The following is a 22,163-nucleotide window of genomic DNA, read 5'->3' as shown; positions in this document are numbered from 1 at the left end:
GCTCCAAGTGACGCACGAGATAAACTGTGGTCAGGTTGAGGTCATCATCTGTGAGTCCCGGGAAAAATAAAGTCTGGAAATCTCTTGGTTTTGAATTAAAGTCTGGCATTTCGGGTACAAATGCGTCAGCCTAGGGGAGACATTCGTTTGTTGAGGACGCGACACCAGCCTCGGGCCCCCCGGAGGTCCCCTCAGTCTCCGCGCGGTGTCCCTCGGGTCACCAGAGCCGAAAGGCCCCCAGCTCCCTCTGCCGGGGATCGCGGTCGCCACGCCGCGCGCCCAGGCCCCGCCCCGGGTGGACCCGTCGGACCAATGGGCGGCGAGCTCTCCCGCGCGTCACGGGGCACTGGCCAATCGCTTTCGGCCACGACCCTAGAAAGGCTGGGCGCGGCGGGCCGGCAGCTGGGCGGCGGCGGCGGCGTGCACTCGCGTAGACGGTCGTGGGCGATGGTCGTGGTGGCAGCGGCGCCGAGCCCGGCCTCTGGGGCCCCCAAAGTACTGCTTCTATCTGGCCAGCCCGCCGCCGCCGCTGCCGCCGGAGCCCCGGCCGGCCGAGCCTTGCCGCTCATGGTGCCGGGTCAGAGAGGGGCCAGCCCCGAGGCGGCAAGCGGGGGGCCGCCCCAGGCGCGCAAGCGACAGCGCCTCACGCACCTGAGCCCGGAGGAGAAGGCGCTGAGGAGGTGGGCGCAGGGCCGGGGTCTAGGACAGCCCTGAAGTCCTGACAGGGGGCTGGGCGGGTACCGGGAGTTGGCCACCCCGCCGCACTCGAGCGCCCCGGGCCTGGCCGGTCCAGTGCCAGCGTGGCGCAGGGCAGGGCAGGGCGGGGCAGGAAGGCTGAACTGACCGGACCCGCAGTGCAGGGTGGAGTCCAGGGCTTCCCAGGCCGGTTTTCGTTACTTTTTCCTGATTCATTAGAGCTGACTGGAGCTGGGGATGCGGGCTTGTGTTCCAGACCTTGCTGAGTGACCATAGAACGGTCGCTCTGCCTCTCTGAAAACTGGGGCTGTTACATGAAGTCGATTCGCCTCTTCTTGATTTACCTACTGTTTTGGAGGGGCGCAGAGAAGAAAAGACAGCTGTTGAAAAAGCTGGAAGTGCTAAGGCTCAAGCTTCGTCAGTGGCTTTAAAATGAGAGGCGTATATAATGTGCCTGGCACTTGGTCCTTCGCAAATGTTCATTCTTTTATGATCATGATCACGGTGCCTTTTATGGTGTAAGACATGGCTCCTCCAGCCAGACACGGGTCCGTTCGTCAGGACACCGCCTAGGATCTCAAACCTAGAGCAACAGTCATCCGCCTACTGCAGTCTGAGTTGGTTTTGGGGAAGGAGAGCTTGTGTCATAACCATTGCAACCTTCACTAGATTTAATCTGTCCAGGCTGGGTCCTGTGTGAGAAAAGTGGAATCAGGAAGCAGCGGGGGAGGGAAGGGGGGGAAGGGAAAAGATTCTTATGATGCAACATGAATTGGGTTTGTGTTCAGTCCTGCTGCTGTGGCCAGGATGAGCCGACATGGATGACGCCAGATGGGAGAGAATAAAGCAAGTCTTCAATCTAGACTGACAGAAGGCTGTACTTTTGGTTTTATGGTAGGGAGGAGCCTGAAGTATTTTACCATTGCTTTGCCTTATACTGTAAATTAAAAGGAAAGCACCAGCTGGCCAAGTTTTCAAATAAAGATATAAATAAGGTTTGAGATGACTCAATGTGGTATGTTCCTTCTCAGGAAACTGAAAAACAGAGTAGCAGCACAGACTGCCAGAGATCGGAAGAAAGCTCGGATGAGTGAGCTGGAACAACAAGTAGTAGATTTGGAAGAAGAGGTAAAACTTCTCAAGGCCAAACTCTTATACATTGTGTGTCCTTCCTTGGTGAATATCTTGATATTTTGCTCTGTCCCAAGTTGTTTTAGCCCCTTTTAGATCTTGTTTGAATGTGTAATTAAAGTTTAACCAAGTTAGGTTAGATAGGTAGTTGGAATGAGGACACTTGTAGAGATTGGAAGTGACTGACCCTCTAGAATTTGGTGCTACATGTAGTCACAGCATGTAGTCACAGCATGTAGTCAGTGAGTGCTAAGTTAGCAAGGGCAGAGAGGAAATCATTGCTTTAACTTTCAATTCTTCCTGGCTTGGCCAAAAGTTCCCTTTCCCTTCTAGGATTCACCTGCTATCTAATACAAGGGTTATTTATGTTCTTTTGATTACTGTTTGTGGTGTGGGGGATTAAACCATGGCCTTGTGCATGCTAGGCAAGCACTCTATGAACTGAGCTATATCCCCAGTCCCTAGATTGTTCTTTTTAAAGTTTGAATCATTTTGGTATCAGTTTACTTTTTTAATATATTTTGGTATTATAGTCCATCACTACCATTTTTTAACCTTCAGTTCAAGGTAAGATTTTTTTTACTTTTTAAAAAGTTATATTTAAAAGATATATCTAAAGCTAAAAGTTATCCTTTGCTGAAATCCAATTTGCAGTTGGAGATGTTATTTTTATAAAAATATTTTTTAGTTGTAGTTGGACACAATACCTTTATTTTTATGTGGGGCTGGGGACCAACTCAAGGCTCAAAAGTGCTAGGCGAGTTCTCTACCGCTGAACCACAACCCCAGCACGCATTGTTATTTTTGACCCCATGAAATGGCATTTCTTAAACAGGTTTTATGTCTTTCATAATTATGGCCAGCCTTCTAATACCTACTGTGAACAAGTGCATAAATGTGGAGTTTTCTAAAATTTCAAGAAGAAAACCAATGTAGTAAAACTTCAGGTGGATACTCAAGTGAAAGAATTAGATGTTTAAATAGCCTCTTACCAATTTTCTTATAGAACCAAAAACTTTTGCTAGAAAATCAGCTTTTACGAGAGAAAACTCATGGCCTTGTAATTGAAAACCAGGAGTTACGACTGCGCTTGGGGATGGATGCCCTGGTTGCTGAAGAGGAGACAGAGGCCAAGGTAAGTCATTTTTAGTTGGTGTCACATGTGAGAACTGATTCCAAGTGAAATGGCCTAAATTATGTTTGCATTATCGATCTCTGATGAAAAGTATGCTTGAGGTTTTGCTTTACTTTTATGACATTTCCATGTAGGCAGGATGTCCTTTCTTTAATGACATTTCAGGTGGGTAGTGAATAGTACCAAGTGCTAATAATTAAGTTACATGGTTCTCTCAGAGTAAGTGCTAACAAATGCAGTAGCCAACAACAGGTACCATAGAAGCATCAAGGAGAACCAGAGTATGAGAGCTAGTCAGATTAGACTATAGCTAGAGTAGCTGTCTGATGAATATGAGTAAAGAGAGAGGATTCACTGAAGAGTGTGAAAAAGGGTGGTGATGGATGGGTTTTAGTCTGTGGATAATGGAAAATTCAGTGATGGTGTCTAAGTGGTCCAAGATTGGCAACAGAAGATTCTAGGCTTAAATCACTATAGAATATTATTATTTAGGAGCATTAGGATTCTCAATCCTACCTGATTCTTTGTTTGGGAGGGAAAATTTTTCACTGTATTAAAAAAAAAATCATATCCTCATCTCTTGAGATCTGAAGAAAATGGAAGTAACAATGGTAAGGGAAAAGTTTCATCTCTAAGGAATAATCTTTCTTGAGAGGCTGGTAAGCATTTCCTTGGGTACTCCTGGCTGTTTACTCACCCTGGTTTTCCCTCTCAGGGGAATGGAGTGAGGCCGGTGGCCGGGTCTGCTGAGTCCGCAGCACTCAGACTACGTGCACCTCTGCAGCAGGTGCAGGCCCAGTTGTCATCCCCTCAGAACATCTCCCCGTGGATTCTGACAGCGTTGACTCTTCAGACTCTGAGGTAGGGACCATTCTGTCTTACTAAGAGCTGAATAACTGGGTCATTTCATGTCCTTGACGTGTGACATCCTTGATAGATGGGGAAAAAGTTTGTTTCGGGATGAAAGTTCATTTTAGTGGGTTAGAGATGAACATCAACTATCTCCTTAGTTCTCAGAGGCTTAGGACAAGGATAAACAAGTCATTTGGGTCCTAAGGTCATCTTACAGCCTCAGGCCCCGTTTACATTTTGAAGCCCAGTACTAAGAGTGTTCTTAACAGATTCTAGGTAGTCTAATAGTTGTACTCTTATTTTTTGCCTCTTGCAGTCTGATATCCTGTTGGGCATTCTGGACAACTTGGACCCCATCATGTTCTTCAAATGTCCTTCCCCAGAGTCTACCAGCTTGGAGGAGCTACCAGAGGTCTATCCAGAAGGACCTAGTTCCTTACCAGCCTCCCTTTCTCTGTCAGTGGGGACGTCATCAGCCAAGCTGGAAGCCATTAATGAACTAATTCGCTTTGACCATGTATACACCAAGCCTCTAGTCTTAGAGATGCCCTCTGAGACAGAAAGCCAAACTAATGTGGTAGTGAAAATTGAGGAAGCACCTCTTAGCCCCTCTGAGAATGATCACCCCGAATTCATTGTGTCGGTGAAGGAAGAACCTGTAGAAGATGACTTCATTCCAGAACTGGGCATCTCTAATCTGCTTTCATCCAGCCACTATCTGAAGCCATCTTCCTGCCTGCTGGATGCTTATAGTGACTGTGGATATGAGGGCTCCCCTTCCCCTTTCAGTGACATGTCCTCTCCACTTGGTGTGAACCCTTCTTGGGAGGACACTTTTGCCAATGAACTCTTTCCCCAGCTGATTAGTGTCTAAGGACTGTTGCCCTTTTCCTTGACTATTGACCCTGCCAGGAGGAGAACAGAGAAGACTATTCAAAAAGCCAAAGTAGAGGGCTGGGGTTGTGGCTCAGTGGTAGAGCGCTTGCTTCATATGAGGCACTGGGTTTGATTCTCAGTACCACATAAGAATAAATGAATAGAATAAAGGCCTATCAACAACTAAAAAAAACAAAGAGTGAATTAAGGAAAAAAAAGCCAAAGTAGAGGGCAGACAGTCCTAGAGAATTCCTCTAAAGTATTTGTCTATTCAGACCTCAGATGACTCCAAGTATTGTCTTTTCATATCCAGCAGTCCAAGTTACTCACACGTATTACTATAATTTAGAGCTACAACTTTTGAGATTGTACTTTTAAGGACAGTAGTTTGCCCTGATTCTTATGTAAGGGTCATCTGATGCGTCTTAGACAATGGAATTTATGAATGGCCTCTTACCAGTTTTTCTTATCCCTTCTCAAGCATCAAGGCTTGCCTCCAATTTTAGGTCCTTTAGTTTGCCTCTGCAAGCAGAAAAAACACCTATCTGAGGGGGTTCCTTTTTCCTTATGAATAGATTCAAGTAAAGATCAAGAATCTTGTAAAATTATATAGAAATTTACTATGTAAATGCTTGATGGAATCTTTTCCTGCTACTGTAGTTTCTGGAAGGTGCTTTCTTTTATTTAAAACTACCCTTGCAATTAAAAAGTGCAATGCAGTGTCCATGTTCTTTGACTTTTTCTAGGATCATAAGTCATTTTTTCCCCTATAGATGCCTCACTGTTTCCAGTTTATCCAACTAAAGTGCACGTTGTTTTCTAGACTGACTGAAGACTTTTCCACCTTAATCACTGCCTGTTTCAATTCCTGGCTGCCACAATGCTAAAATGTACAATCTGAGAGTTCCTTCAGCCTAATTGACCAATACCGTAGCTAGTAGGTGGCAGAGCTAGAACCCTATTGTTTTGCTATACCATTTTGGGAATTTAAGAGGGCATAGCATCAAAAATCAAGATTCTCTTGCCATTATTACAGGAATTAAGAGCATATCCTAGATTCTGATCCCATGGTTTCAATTCTTGCCATTGGTGAGCTGGGTAACCTTGCAAGGATATGCCATCACTTCCTCAATTATAAAGGATAATAGTATCTTTCTGAAGAACACTTAAAGGATGCCTTAAAAGTATGTCATGCCAGGCACCATTGTAAGCAAGTGAAAGTTTTTTGTATCTCCTAATCTGCTTTGTAAAGTCTTCAGTCTCTTATACTTGTACAACAGTATGTTTCACAAAACACTTCTGTTCAAAAAAAGTAGAAACAAAATAGTCCCAAACTACAGACTTGACAATATCATCCTTCATGGTGCACTGCATTTTTTCCTTGGGAATTTCCTTATTTATAGAAATTATTTCACTATACCAGCAGATGAAATTATCCTATGTCCATTTAGCAATTAAATGAGTTATTAAGACTACGTCTGGGGAGGTCAAAGTGAATGAATCAAAAGGAAGAAAGGGGGGGCTGGGGATGTGGCTCAAGTGGTAGCGTGGTCGCCTGGCATGCGTGCGGCCCGGGTTCGATCCTCAGCACCACATACAAAGATGTTGTGTCTGCCGAAAACTAAAAATAAATAAATAAATAAATGAAGAAAGAAAGGGGGGCTGGGATTGTGGCTCAGTGGTACAGTACTTGCCTAACATGCACAAGGTGCTGGATTCGATCCTCAGTACCACACAAACGTAAAATAAAGATTAAAGAAAAAAGGAAAGAGGATTCAGAGAATCCCAAGCAGCAAGGCAAAGCAGGCTATAGTTTCAGACAAGTACAAAGGAATGTGCTGGTTGAGGTGACTGAAGTGGGACCACAAGTACACTTGCAGGCAGGCAGATCTGGTGGCCTGAGTCCAATCCTACTATCCAGCAGTGCAGGTTTACTTAGACTGTTTCTATATTGCAAATGTAAGGATGGTCTCCAGTTGTCCCCACGGTTGAAAACTATCTTGCTTCATTCACTATGAAAAGCTGAGGGCCAAATATCTCTTTAAGGATTATATAAGCCAGTGCATTCACAGAGGCATTTTTGTCCTCCCACAACAGCACAAGCATCTGGAGGTTGAAGCTCAAGTCATTTACATCAAATGGCATCATATGAAAGAGGCAGCTGTGCCAACAGGAGAGGCCATATGTAACCTGAGTAGTTTTCATTTCCTGCACAGATGGGTGAGAATTACTAAACACTGCTCAGCCTTGAGAAAACACCTGGTACTCAAGGACATTTTCATATTGAAACACCAAATTGCATGGTTTTAACTAAAAATCACGATTTTTCCATAACACCAAAACAAGAGCTCTACTAAATGCAAAGGCGTGTTTCATGATTAAGATTAAAGATGCAAGTGACAAGATGCCTACAATCACTTCCTCCTTGCTTTTCTACTAGAGGTGCTACTGGAGCTGAGACAACTAGGCAGACGGTAACAATGCCTATTCCAGGAATATTTTAAAGTATCAAATTCTAGTTTAAGACTCTATACCCCTGTGACTTGGGACTCTAATGCTGGCTGACACACCAAATGGGTGTTGAAAGACATCATTGTTTCGCTGCAGCTCAAGTCTCAACACTTCTTGGCTGCACTAAGGATTGAACCCAGGAGTGTTTTACTGCTGAATTATATCCCATCCTTTTCACTCATTTTACCTTGAGACAGGGTTTCATTAAGTTTCCAAGGCTGGCCTCAAACTTGCAATCCTCCTGCCTCAGCCTTCTGAGTAGCTGAGTTTGCAGATGGGCACCACTGTGTCCACCTCTGAACCACACCATTTCAATGAAATCTAAATGACATGTTAGGTACTGCTACAAAAAGATTCTGTAAAACCAACTGACCAAGAACAACCCTGGATCTGAGTTGGATTATAATACTAAAGCATCACTTCTAGCTATTATTTTCAATTTTGGTTAAAAACAAAACAGTATCTTTTGCTTTCTGTTAACTACAAGCCAAAGGTAACTTCCCCTTTCCAGCAAGTCAGGGATCCACATTTATCAAAGAATGACCACAAATATGCAAGCAACACTGCCACCCAGCGACCTGTCAGCTCGTAAAGCATGTAACCTATCCCTCATTCTTGAAGATCCCAAACCCTCCTTTGTGAACTCTAGAAACCATTTCCAGTTTCAGAATTGAACATTTTTAACACGATCATAACTGCTTTCTAATACTGACAATCCACAGCAGTGAGCTGCTCTCAGTGGGAAGCATTCTACAGGTTTCAGAATGGCAAAACAGTCTGTCTCCTGCTAATCTCAGCTATGAAATTTATCTTTAATCCAAAATACTTATCCATTCGTGACAATTTATGTTCCTCATTGATATGAATGCTGCTTCAATCACATCTTAGAGGAAAGCAAAGAGAGTAACTATTTCATTTACTTAAGTGCAGGAATACAAATGTCTCAAAAAGTCCAAAACACTTAAGAAGTTTTATTGAAAATGATAAAATACAGAAACACCAGATTCTCATTTTAAAGTAAAAATGACAGCATCTTTCAGAACTTTTCTAGTACTGCACCAAAAACAAAACCAAGTTCCAGATCCAAAAGAACAAATGAACCTGCTGGTAAATTTTTCTCATGGTTCTAACCCCTACCTTCTTAATTTTTCTAAATTTTACATTGTACCTGGTTCCAGAATGAGTAGCACTGAAAAAAACTGATTAATATTTGTGAGAACTGGACTTTCTAAAAATTAAAAAAAAAAAAAACACACGCATACACGCACACACCCTATTCAAACTCAGAGGAAAATATACATTTGTTCATTAAAGCTCACCTGCTTTAGATTATTTTTTTTTCTCTTCACACATTAGCATCGTAAGCCAATGTTTGATCCATGCCGCAAAAACTGTACAAAACGAAAAGATCTGTTAATTCCCAAGAGAAACCTGAAGACAAAAGCAAAAGCTTTATGCTACAAAAGAAAAATAAAATGTACTGGGGAGGTGGAGATGGCTCAGATGAATAAGCACCACAAGGATGATGAAGAAAATTTTTGTACAAACATACGCAAGAATATAAAAGTCCAAAAATGAGCAAAAACATCCATTTTCCTGCAGAAATAATTTTGTCAGATAACTTGACTCAGAAACAAATGCTTGGATTTTAATTAACAGAATCTCAATTGTCCCCCATGTTACCCGTTGTATTAGAGCCTCATTTTGGAGCTCTCCCTCCCTTCTCATGGTGCAGACCCCTGATCAGAGGCCTTTCGACAATTCCCACAGAAGATAATCTTGGTGTGTTTTGGATCTGTCTTTGGAAAGCTGCCATCTGCCTTTCCACCCTACACTGGGACTAACTCCAAACCCTAGGAAGTCCCTTCATGCTTTTGAGTTGTACTAAAACAAACGTTTAGCAGAGATTTCTTTAAGGCTATAAACTTTACAAGTTGGTCCCATTAAACAATGACCTCAAGGCAGGAGTTTTTCAAACTGCATGAATCAAACACTTGCACATTTCAACAGAATACAGTTTACATTCATCTCTAAGTTTGAGATTAAGAAACTATTAGCTGGTTTCCAACTGGTTTCAATACTGGTTTGAAGTTTGAATAATTTTACTGTGTAGACATTAAATATTTTGTTTAAATATTAAACATTAAATCTTTTCCTGACTATCCAGACAGAAATAGAGAAAGCAGAAACAACAGGCAAGAGAAGAAACAGTCTAACAGACTTGTGACTTCTACACCATCTGTAACAAGGGGAGGGATTTCAGCATGGGTTTCAAAAATGCCTGGAAGCTGGTTTCTATAAATTCACCTCTACTTGGCATAAACCAATTTTTTTCTACAAAAGATATCTCTTTCTTACAAAGGGAGAAGAAACCAAAAAAATAAGAACTGGGGTGGTCTCCTGTTGGGTGATGAAAGGGCCAGTATTACACTCATTTAATAACGCCTAGTGAGTGTTCTGTAGCAATGAAGAAATTGTCATTTTACCTTGCATGGAGTCCTTGCCACACATAAGAGCTCTTCCTGAGAAATTAGGAACTTTAATCCTGGCTATTCCCAAAGGACATCTTGAGCCTGGTTTAGGTACTCAAGAAGATAAAGATTTCCTGCTAGCAGGAAGCCATCCTCTATTAACTTGTAGGCTTACTGCACAATAATTTAAGCACCAGACAAATTGGCTATTTCAGTAAATCTCAATGTCACTTGCCCATATATTCTCAATTAATCATTCACTGTTTTTGAAATTAACATTTAACAACTCAACTTCTTAATACTATCTTGTCTTTTTTTTTAAACTACAGAGGTCATCAATGCTGGGTTCAGCTGACACTGCACTTCCTCAGGATTAATTAAAGGATGCTTGCTTCCCCCATAGGCAATTTGCAGATGGGTTAGCTCACAATCTTTTTAACTATCAAAGTTAATTAAGCTGTAAACACTGCGGAACAACCTGGTTTATCAACTCTGCAAGGGAGACCAAGGAGCAACATTAGAAGGAAAAAACCTTTTCTTTGTATTTTCATTGCATTTACCTGAGGCACAGAGAGCCACATGCTATTTATAGCCAGTCACATGCTGGCTATATAATCAACACAGCTATGTTGAATTGACAACTAATACACACATTTCATAGCCTCTGTTAAATTTTTTAGGAAGAGGCTTAAGCTAATGCTTTCTTTCCTCCTGCTCCCAAATCACATATAGTCCCCGCTGTAAATAGCTCAAATCCACAGACTATGCTGGGACTCCCTCTTTCTCATCTTTTTCAACTCAAGAATGTTGAAAGTTTACGAATGGCTTACAAAGTGACAGATGACTTCAGTCACCCTTACACATACATACAGCTTCTATACTTGCCTTTGAGGAGACTAACACTCCTTTAATAAGCCTGCTAGGTACTTTTCCCTTAAGACAAGCTTCCTTGGCAAAAAGTTGAAGTCAATAAATGGCTACCCAAAATGAGAGTCCCACCCCAAGTCACAGGTTACACCCGTTTCATAAAACTTTCAAGTCCCTATACTAAGCAAGTAGGCTCATCACTAAACACAGGAGCCTTCTAAATTTGACAACTGTAGTGTAGAAACTGGTTTCTAGAGTTCCATCTCTTCTTCTGTGCTAGCAGCTGTTTCCAAACTAGTGTAAAGAGGCATCCCTGTTTGCTGAGGTTCCAAGAACAGTTCAGTCCTCTGCGGGAAGGCAGTGCCAGCAGATGCATGTTTAGTTTGGCTCTCTCCCGTGTAGTTCTTAGCATTAGATGATGGCTTTGGCTTATCAGAAAGGAGTTCAGGGAGAGGTTTCCAGAGCACAAGCTCCATGGAAGGACGGCTCCTAAAATACAAAATAGATTTTTATCAGGAAGGCACTAAAATACATAAAATCTCACAGTTCTATAATTTTTTTTTTGGGGGGGGCGACTGGGGGACCAAACAACTAGGGTTTCACATGTGCAAGACAAGTGCTCTACCACTGAGCTATATCCCCAATCCTATATATATTCTTAACCAAACCAACTAGTTGTACTGATGCTGTGATTACAAAGCAATATAAACATCCAATGTAGAAAACAGAGTCGATGTAATTTTGGTGAGGGGTGGGGTATTGAACCCAGAGACATGTTATCACTAAGCTACATCCTCAATTCTTTTTTATTTTAAGACAGTTGCTGAGGTTCCCTGACCTTGTGATCCTGCTGATTCAGCCTCCTGAGTGGCTGGGATTACAGGTGTTCACCATTATGCCTGACTAATGTTATTATATTTTTAATGGCAGATTTGGGTAACAATCTCCTATACCCCACCAATGCTGAACCCAGAGCCTCAAGCATGCAATGCACTCACTCTACCACTAAGCCACACCCTCAGCCCTATGGGTGAATTATAGCAAATCATTATAAACAAAAATGAAACAGTGGACCAACATATTAAAGTATCTCACATGCCTTTTGCTTAGTACAGTTATAAAGGATAATGCTTGCAGTTAAGCCAAAATAATCTGTCATGCACATTCAATCACATATTCTCCCAAACCCTGTGGTAGTGCAAGTTTCTGGGACCCAAGGCAAGTAAAGCAAAAATACAATACAATAAAGGACAACCCCAAAGGCTAGCTTCTGGAAAACTGCCAAGAGCAGCAGGTGCTCTGTTTCAGGCTCGAGAGCAAGGTGACCTGCTTACTTTTGGCTAAACTATTTAGTCTCCCCTCAATACTCGTAGTTAATTATAAACTCAAGCCAGGGCGCTATTGCAAAGCTCTGTGATCTAACACCAAGCAACAGTTGAACCTCAGTGTCAGAAGGCAATAGTGCCTTATTTCTTTGGCATCAAGGAGACTAGCATCCTATGAGGCTTTTTTGGACACCCAAAATTCACCTTCATTGGGTACCAAGTGTATACATGGTCTTTTGTAGACAATACTAAAATGGTACTTTAGAACTTGTCTACTACTGTATGCAATATATAATAACCACTTGAGATTGTTCAGGCTCAGGGACTACAGGATTATGGAGGTAATCATTACTTTTTTTTTTTCTTTTTAATTGTAAATGGATCTTTTAATTCATTCATTCATTCATATGCCATACTGAGGCTCAAACCCAGGGCTTCACACATGCCAGGCAAGTGTTCTACCATCGAGCTCCAACTCCAGCCCCACCATTAGTTTTTATATTAATGGGTCCCAGGCCACTTTGCTTTTTAGGTTTTTGTGTTTGCATCCCAGTTTTCCCTCCTCGACCTCTGCTATAGTCACTACTCCTCTACCAGGAGTGAGTCTGTTCTGTTCTCACTTACTCTTTCTCTGCTTCTACTCTGATAATCTAGACAACGAGAAAACTAAGTTTATTAAAACATGATTTACTTTTTTTTCCCCATGGTACTAGAGATGGAACTCAGGGCACTCTACCACTGAATCATACCCAACCCCTTTTGGTTTTTATTTTCAGACGGGGTCTCATTAAATTGCCAAAGCTGGCCTCAAACTTGTGATCTCCTGCCTTAGCCTCCTGAGTCACCGGGATTCCAGGTGTGTGGCCTGGTTTAAACTATGTCTTAAATTAAGAGCAAAAGAGCTCTGCTAAAGGTCCTGAGAGGCTACATTCTTAGCCAAGAATATGGGCTCTGGTTTGTGGCCTTTGTGATAACTATTTGGAATCCTGGGACACTTTATTTTCTTTGCTGCCTAGGTCTCTATGGTGTTTCTGAAAAACAGAACCAGATAAACCAGAAGTTTCAAAATTAGGTTCCTATATCCTACCATGAGAATTTAAGAGAATGAACTCTCTTGTCAGTTTTCCCTTTCACAAATATTAAACTGCAGTGCATTTCAGAGCTTAAGAACAAACCCAGGAGGAAGGCAGCAAGGTAGCCTCTCCTACATACTTCAAACTCTGCTTGCACAATACTGTGCTCACCCACAATCAACTAAGAAAAAGCCTGTCTCCAACCTGCGATGAATATAAACCCACTCTGCTCTCACTTGCCCGGTGAGGAGAAGGTGAAGAGCTGACTATGACAGGATGAGCAGTGTCTAGACTAGATACTGGGTTTTTCTTTCAAGATCATAATTAAATGGAAACCAGATATCAAAACTCACATAGACTCAATCATCTTCTTTGTAAAGACTTCATCAAATTCTCTCTTCAAACCTGTTTTCATGGTGTCAGAAAGGACAAGACTGGGGAGATGGTTAACATTTCTGTCAGCTTCGACTTCTTCATCTTCGTCAATTATTCTAAATAAATTAAGGCAGGAGCAAGGAAAGAAAAAATATTTAGTCAAGTTATTACATATTCTTCTAGAAACTAGACAACATTTCAAAAATAAACAAGATAAAAGCAACAGGTGTTACAGCAAAAGATCAAATTAGGCTACACCTCAGTTTAACATAAAGATGGGCCAAGTACGGCGGTACATGCCAGCAGCTAGAGCAGCTGAGGCAGGAGGATCTCAAGTTCAAAGCAGGCTTCAGCAATTTCTGTCTCTAAATAAAATATAAAAAAAAGCGGGGCTGGGGATGTGGCTTGGGGTAGAGCGCCTGCCTAGCACACATGAGGCACTGGGTTCAATCCTTAGTACCACATAAATGTAAAATACAGATATTGTGTCCACCTAAACATAAATATTTAAAATAATTATTTAAACATAAATATTTAAAACAAATATATTAAAAAAGGCTGGGGAGATGGCTCAGTGGTTGAGTGCCCCTGGGTTAAATCTATAGTACAAAAAATAAAAACAAAAAGATCAAATGATGTCAATGGAAAAGTATGTATGGAAGAGTTGTTTAACATTCCATTTAATAAAAAAGTTTTACAAACAATGGAGTAAAATATGAAGAACGTGTCCCAGAGAACTACTTCGTAAACCAAAATAAATATTTATAGATTGTAAATAAAAATGTTTAGTACAGCTCTATGACAACTCACTTTTAACATTTAAAGGGTACACTTTGGATTCCCTGATCTTTATAGTCCTCCTGAGAGGCTGAGGATCACAGTTATTACCAAATGTTAACTCGACTAGCTTAAAAGAGGAGTGACATTATAAAGGAGCAGCAGCAAGTTAGTTATGTGTGCTGTCCACTTACCTGTCCTCAATCTCCTGAAGCCTCCTTCGGGCAACTTCACATTGTGGTTCTCCAGATGTCTGATCCATTTCTTCAAAAACAGCATCCAACATTCCAGGTACAGAAAGGCCACTAGTGCATGGATTTACTCCATGACCCTCTACATCCTGATGCGTTCCGAGAATCCAATTATTTGGACCAGCACAAAGTTCTGCTTCAGTAAGTCGTTTCTTTCTTACTGGACACCTGGGAAAAAGAAAGGAGAAAAAAAAAAAAAAGGAAGGAAATTCAATAAAAACCCCAGTCATCTCTATCTGTAACCAAAATCTTTATTTGGTTAAATTATTTTTTTGACATTGTGTTCATAAAAGATAGAAAGTTATCCATTTCCCTGCCTGTGACTCTCAGCCTCCCTGAGACACTTTCTTCTACTGTTCTTCACCAACTAAGCATCAGCAAGATTTTACCTATTAAGATTACAAGCATTCAATGAGGGAACTTAAAAGAGGTGGCACATGCCTTTAATCCCAGTGGCTCAGGAAGCTGAGGTAGGAGGATTCTGAGTTCAAAGCCAGCCTCAGCAAAAGCAAGGTGCTAAGCAACTCAGTGAGACCCTGTCTCTAAATAAAATACAAAATAGGGCTGGGGATACGGCTCAGTAGTCAAGTGTTCCCGAGTTCAATCCCAAGTACCCTCCCACCCCTGACAAAAAAAAGAGGCTGGGGTTGTGCCTCAGTAGTAGAGCGTTTGCCTAGCATATGTATAAGGCACTGGGTTTGATTCTCAGCACCACATACAAATCAATGAATAAAAATAAAGGTTCATCCACAACTAAAATTAAAAAAATTTAAAAAAAATTGTCTCTAGTTATTTGGTTCTGGAAAGGTCAAGCAGGAAGCAAAGAAACCAAAAATGACAAAACAGCAATTCAGAATCAGCCATACTTTGTTAATTGCTGCTGTTCCCTCAAACACACAGTAGTAGGCTGGCATACAGCCTATATCTCCTTAGGGCAAAAATGTATGCCTGGCATATTCCAAGTATTACAAGTGCAGGTGACATCACTGATTTTTTAGTTCCTCCAAAATGTCACAAAATGTCCCTGATAACAATGGGGTCCACTTTTCTCTTATGTTGTAACATACTCCTCTATTTTCTGGACAAATTTGTATTTCACAGAGACCTTAAAATTCAACAAATCCAACTTCCTCCTTTTGTAGATTTGGAAGTTAGGACACAGAAAAGTTAAACTGGCCCCTCCAAAGTATCACAGTAAGGTAATGAGTTGCACCTTGGGGTCCAGATCCCAGAGTTCCTGAATCCTACCTCTATGTCATTTTCACTACATCGATCTAGCTCCTTCAAAAAGTTCAACTGCTTTTTCTTTTTTTTTTTTTTAAGAAAGAGTGAGAGAGGAGAGAGAGAGAGAGAGAGAGAGAGAATTTTTTAATATTTATTTTTTAGTTCTCGGCAGACACAACATCTTTGTTGGTATGTGGTGCTGAGGATCGAACCCGGGCCACACGCATGCCAGGCGAGCGCGCTACCGCTTGAGCCACATCCCCAGCCCTCAACTGCTTTTTCAAGCTTTTACTGTAAACCTGTATTTGCAAGAGTTTATGGTATGCCCAGTGTTTATCTGAAGCAAGTAAAATAGACAAGTGGCCCTATTCGTTCTAAGTATTTAGTACTTTTTTGCCTGAGCATCAGCAAGTGCAATCTCAAGACCAGAACACAGCTCTGTAACCAAAAAAAATCATTAATGACTACCACAGCTTCTGATTTGCTAAATCAAGGGTCAAAGGAAGTTGCATGTATTTTAAGACTTGCTAAGGACTGAAAATCAACATTAAAGTCTCCATTAATATAAAATCTGCCAAGTAATAATGTTCTCTTGAGATGGTGGTGCACGTCTATCATCCCAGAAGCTTGGGAGGTGGAGGGAGGAGGACCACAAGCTCAAAATCAGCTCAGCAACTGACCCTGACTCTATTTAGCCACACTTCCTCCCAAGGCCTCAGTCTCTCTATTCATAAAAAGTGGGTTTTTTGGGGGGTGTGGTATTGGGTGTTGAACCCAGGGCCTTGCACATGCTAGGCAAATGCTCTACCACTGAGCCTTTTTGAGACAATTTCGTAAAGTTCCCCAGGCTGGTCCTGAACTCACGATTCTCCTGTCTCAGTCTTCCAAGCAGCTAGGATTACAAGTGTGGATCACCATGCCTGGCAGTTTCCACACATTAAAATTTTTATTGTATTTAAGCACGGGAACTAAGCAAAAGCCAAAAGTGGGCTGAGGCTATAGCTCAGTGGTAGAATGCTTGTTTCAATCCCCAGCACCACAAACAAAGAAAAAAACATTTTTGCATCATTCACAGCAATTTCAAGAAAGAACAAATATTATCTGGTCTAGTGGCTTTTAAACTAAGGCAACCTTTAAATCTACTGTTGCATAAAACTGTAACAAACTTAGAAGGTGTCTGATGAAAAAAACCAAGAAAAAGAAAAAGAGGGACTGGGGATATAGCTCGGGTTGTACAGTGCTTGCCTCACATGCACAAGGCCCTGGGTTCAATCCCCAGCATGGGGGAAAAAAAAAAAGAAATTCACATGCAAAGTTAAAAAATGAAGGGCAAATTTGAGGCAAGACTTTTTCTTTTGTACTAGGAATTTAATCCAGGGGAGCTTTACTACTAAGCTACATTCCATTCCTTTTTACTTTTTGAGACAGGGTTGTGGCTAACTTGCTGAGAGCGTCACTAAATTGCAGAGGCTGTCCTCAAACTTGTGAGCTTCCTGTCTCAGCCTCCTGAGTTGCTGGGATTACAGGCATGCACCACTGTGTAGAGCTGAGGTAAACTTTTTTTTTTTTTAATTTTTCTTTTTTGGTACAAGAGATTGAACCCAAGTGCGCTTAACAGCTGAGCCACAACTCCAGTCCTTTTTCTTTTGAGACAGGGTTTCCCTAAGTTGCTTAGGGCCTTGTTAAGTTGCTGAGGGTGGTTTTGAACTCTTGATCCTCCTGTCTCAGCCTCCCAAGTTGCTGGAATCATAGGTGGGTGGCGCCTGGCAATGAGGTCAACTTTTACAATATACATATAAACTATAAATTTCCTTAACAGAGACTTCTTATAAATCGAGAAAAAACCCCAATAAGCCAATAAAAAATTCGCAGAAATACAAACAATCTACATAAAATGAAACAAATAGCTTAAATGAAAAGATGTTCAGTAAAATTAAAACATGTGACTCAATTTCTTTCACTTTTAATAATAAATCCTACATAAAGTATATCAAACACAATTTAATGAGTAATTACAAAATAAACATCTATAAAAATATCATGTAAGATACAGAACTCTGGGGCTGGGGTTATGGCTCAGTGGTAGAGCACTTGCCTAGCAGGTGAGGCACTGGGTTTGATCCTCAGCACCACATACAAATATATAATAAAATAAAGGGGGCTGGAGATGTGGCTCAAGCGGTAGCGCGCTCGCCTGGCATGCGTGCGGCCCGGGTTCGATCCTCAGCACCACATATAAACAAAGATGTTGTGTCCGCCGAGAACTAAAAAATAAACATTAAAAATTAAAAAAAAAAAAATAATAATAAAATAAAGGTATTTTGCCCATCTACAACTAAAAATTAAAAAAAAAAAAAAAAAGAATTCTAGGGGCTGGGGATGTGGCTCAAGCGGTAGCGCGCTCGCCTGGCATGCGTGCGGCCCGGGTTCGATTCTCAGCACCACATACCAACAAAGATGTTGTGTCTGCCAATAACTAAAAAATAAATATTAAAATTCTTTCTCTCTCTCTCCCTCTCTCTTAAAAAAAAAAAAAAGAATTCTACTGTATGAATTTGTAATTTGTTTCATCTACTTCACTCTGCAGGACACTGGGATTATTTCCAGTCCTAAGCTATCATGAACAAGGATGCTGGGAACTTTCTTGTACATGGCCTCCTACATGCTTATGTATGAACTTCTGTGAGGTACATTCAGGAGGGAACTGTTGGGTAAAAGGATATATGTGCCTCTGACTTTGTGAGAGAATGCCAAACTGTTTTCCAAAGTGTTTACACCAATTTACAACCTCACTCATAGTATCTGAGAGTTCCTGGTGCTCCACATCTGCTTCAATAACTAGTGGCAGAATCCTCTGATGCATAATATGATTTCCCAAAAGACTAATGAGATTGAACACCTTTTCATTTGGTTGGTCACTTGGATATCCTCTTGGGGCACTTTCTTACTCTTTTTTTCCATTAGACTGACTATGAGTTACACCTTTTCACCTACCAGTTAAGCAGCAATCAAACAGTTTAAAAATACAGTTCAGTGAGAAGATGGAGAAAAAGGCATTCCCACTATTAACAGGAGTATAAACTGTCAACAACTCTTTTTTAAAACTTAAAATGCACACACATTAAAATCCGGTAATTCCACATCAAGGAATCCATTCATCAGGCTGGGATGTAGCTCAGTGGTAGAGCACTTGCCTAGCATGCACAAGGCCCTGGGTTAGATCTGCAGCAGGGCAAAACAACAAAACAACCATTCATCCACTTGCAAACACACAAAGAACTTCAAAAGAATAGATATGGTAGACTCCTTCATAAGAGCAAAATATAGAAACAACTTAGAGACTGGTTATCTACACCTAATCCTCCAAAAGAACTGCATATAACAGGTGACAAAAAAAAAAAAAAGGGTAGAACTTTATGTGCTGATAAGGAACAAGCTACAGCAGAGTCAAATGAAGGACCAATGTGTTATGCACTGTGAGCAGTATCTATGCAAAACAAAAAACAAAGGCATATACAATTACAAATGTTGAGACTATCTTCTAAAGAAGAAACAGGTAACAGGGATGCCTCTGGGGAAAACAGAGTACTTTTCAATATGTATCCTTTGGTTCTTTTACTTGGATCTGTAATCCTAATAATGTCAACATAGTTTAAAATCCAAATATTACAACTCATTACAGAGTGAAGCTTGCCTCTGATATGCCAGTCACCCTTTTCTCTGCCTAAAAGGAAACCCATGTTATCAGTTTCTTCTGCCTGCTTCCAGACGCACACCTGTTTCACCTTTTCACTTAAAACGGAGTTTAGAACAGACCTATTTTAAATTAACAGTGACCATAAAATGAACACACGGCCCCTGAGACTTACTCATCATCCTCCGCCTCTCGCTTGTGTTTCTTTTTACAGTGAACGGAAACACTGTTGAAACAAACAAAAACCAGTCAATTGAGCAACCTGTGTGGGCTTCAGTTTCCAGCATCCCGCTCTCACCAGCCAACAATCCCGCTCACCCGCCACACACCCAATGTCCCCTTCCTTGCTGAGTGGGATGGAGACAGGTCACGAGGTCAGTCGGGTAATGCTGGGTGGTCCCGACATAACCAGAGACACTGACAGGGAACCTTGCCGTTTTGTCAAGGTAATGGGAGATTAGGGAGACCACACTGGGGGCCGTCGGTGCAGGCTGAGTGCTCGGCGCTCCTTCCGGACCCATGTCTGTCCCCGCACTGCCGACGAGGAACCGAGCGTCCAAGAGGCACTGAAAGTTGTCACCACCTGCGGCCGCGCTGCGGTCGGCAAGGGGAGCGCGCCGAGTACGCCGAGGGGACACCCGGGCTCAGGTCGCCAGGTTCCAATCGGAAAAGTCTCACTTCTCCGGGGCGCAGCCGGCCCGAGGCTCCGCCTGGATTCCCGGGCTGGGCGACCTCCGGCGATCTACGGTTAACGTCTCCGGGACCAGCTCCTCCTCCGTACGCGGGGCTGGGAAGCCTCCCGCGGAGGGTGCTGGGGAGGGATAACGAGCCCGCCCGCCCCGCGCCCGCCGGGCTCCTCACCGTCCGCGCGCCGCGCTCCCGCCGGGGCAGCTCGGGGCGGCGCGGGGTCCCGGCCGCGGGGCCAGCTCCGAGTCGTCGGCTCCCGGCGCGAAGGCCCGGCCGGGGAAGGCCGGCGGCGGCTGCAGGAAGTCCGAGCTGCCGCTCAAGGGGAGGCCGCTGAAGGGCCGGCCAAGCGCTGCCATGGCCGGAGAGTCGAGGAAGCTGCGACCGCGGCCCCGGCCACCCGCGTCCCCAGGCCCGGCAGCTGCCGCCACTGCGACTGCCGAGAGGCGCCCGCCTCCAAGCCCGCTTCGACCCCACGTCACGCCTTCTAGAACCCTCCACCCCGGGCCGCCCAGGGGCACGCCGGGATTTGTTGTGTGTGGAAGGAGAGCCGCCGCCGCGAGGGATGCTGGGAGTTGTGGTCCTTGCAGACTACAAGCAAGATGGCTGCCCCAGACTCGGTCGTGCGGCTTGAGGATACCCAGCCCTAGCCAGCCTCTAGTGTGAGAGGTGTTCGAATCCTCGGTCCTCAAGTAAAGTCTCTGTACCTCAGTTTCCTCGGTAATGAAACGGAATATCAACAGTATCTATCTTCAGGGGGCCGATGTGAGGAGTGAATGAATTAAAGCCTCTAGGACTTGGTAGGAGTAACACTGGTAGGGCGCATGCTCTGCATACATATGGTCACTCAGTAGCACCTCAAAAATATGAAGAAAATATCTAGAGCCCTTGGAACACAGCCCAACACACATGCACTCAATATAACTGTCAATTCCTTCTGTGTTTTAATGTAAATGAACTTGGTGATGCCTTAGAGGGAACAGCATGGAGGATCAGCGAAAACCTCAGAATGCTTGTGAAAGGTACTTTTAGCTTCCCCCTGGAACATCGAGAAGTGACAGGCAATGCCTCTTGATTAAGCTTGGTAGACAGTCTAGTACAGTTGATCCACCTCCATTACTGATCATGCCTTTGGGGGGAGGATAGTGGGGTTGAACCCAGGGGTGCTTTACCACCAAGACATCCTCCATGTTTTTGTTGCTGATGGTTTCCCTAAGTTATTGAGGTTGACCTTGAACAACCTCCCCAATTGCTGGGATTACAGGTGTGTGCAACTGTGCCTGGCAATTAGGCCTCATTTTTAAAATGTCTTGAATAGCGCCATCATCCAATCTGCCTTAAGTATTTATGACATTGTCAGTGTCCTTCAGTGAAGACCACATAGAATAAAGATGGATTTAATGACTGAATAAAGTGAGGGAGTGGCTCATCTAAAGAGATTCTTAAAGGATTTAGTGTTGCTTTAAGTCATTGGGGGAAGGTTTGAGAAACTGATGTGACTCCATTTTTGAAAACAGCTTCTACCTCAAAGCCTGTCCAAGGAAGGGGGCGTGACCCTTGTTCTTGGAAAAATCCACAGAGCCCTCCTAGGCACATACCCACCCTGCTGAGTTGTTTGTCTGCAAATAACAGGAGAGATCTGTGGTGCCAGGAGTCCTGACTCAGTTAGGCTAGGTGAGGACCCATAGCAACCCCCTAGCAACCACTAATCAGCATGAGACAGAGAAAATACCTGGGATGCCAGATGACACACCCCCCCCCAGTAGTTTATGGTGGTTGATAACATGTTGGGAAACCATGTAGTTTAGCATGTACACCCCTCGTGGCTTAAACTAATCTGTTCAAACGAATCCTCCTCTTGTACTAACCAATCACCCCTACCCAATTTGTTCCCACCAGTGAATGTGCTAATCAAAGTTAAGAGTTGTTGTTTGATTTTTTCCCTCGGTGTGAAATGATTTGCTGTATGATGTTGTGACACATAGAGTATCCCCCAAAACCTATAAAATCTCACTGAACAAAGGACCAGGACTCACTTCTTGGGACCACTGCATAGGAAACAGTTGTGAGTCCAGGCTGGAGCTTGCAATAAAGACTCTTGTGTGGTTGCATCAGATTGGGCTCCTGGAGGTCTATTGGAGTCCCACAAATCTGGCATTGCAGGTTCCGGAAAGGAGCTTTGCTCTGGAGTTAATACTGTCAATAAGCAGAGATAATTTTG

The 22,163-nt window shown here is 42.9% G+C and overlaps 2 protein-coding genes across 2 annotated transcripts; one reads left to right on the top strand and one right to left on the bottom strand.

The window, feature by feature from the left end:
• Nucleotides 1–378: 378 nt before the first annotated feature.
• On the top strand, nt 379–5,414 carry XBP1 (X-box binding protein 1). Its single transcript, XM_081285678.1, is given in 6 exon segments — nt 379–680; nt 1,728–1,824; nt 2,834–2,962; nt 3,678–3,737; nt 3,740–3,823; nt 4,131–5,414. Coding segments are annotated over 6 exon segments (1,161 nt in total). The 5' UTR covers nt 379–447; the 3' UTR covers nt 4,689–5,414.
• Nucleotides 5,415–8,152: 2,738 nt separating this feature from the next.
• CCDC117 (coiled-coil domain containing 117) lies at nt 8,153–20,469 on the bottom strand. Its single transcript, XM_081284060.1, has 5 exons — nt 20,120–20,469; nt 19,434–19,484; nt 14,284–14,508; nt 13,291–13,428; nt 8,153–11,028 (listed from the first exon to the last, which is right to left on the bottom strand). The coding sequence occupies exons 1-5, from the start codon at nt 20,299–20,301 to the stop codon at nt 10,791–10,793; spliced, it is 834 nt and encodes a 277-aa protein (XP_081140186.1). The 5' UTR covers nt 20,302–20,469; the 3' UTR covers nt 8,153–10,790.
• Between the last annotated feature and the right edge of the window lie 1,694 nt (nt 20,470–22,163).

The sequence above is a fragment of the Spermophilus citellus genome (genome assembly GCF_964194105.1).
Source record: "Spermophilus citellus genome assembly, chromosome: 3".
Classification (NCBI taxonomy): Eukaryota; Metazoa; Chordata; class Mammalia; order Rodentia; family Sciuridae; genus Spermophilus; species Spermophilus citellus.
This window is presented reverse-complemented; position numbering and strand designations above follow the sequence as displayed.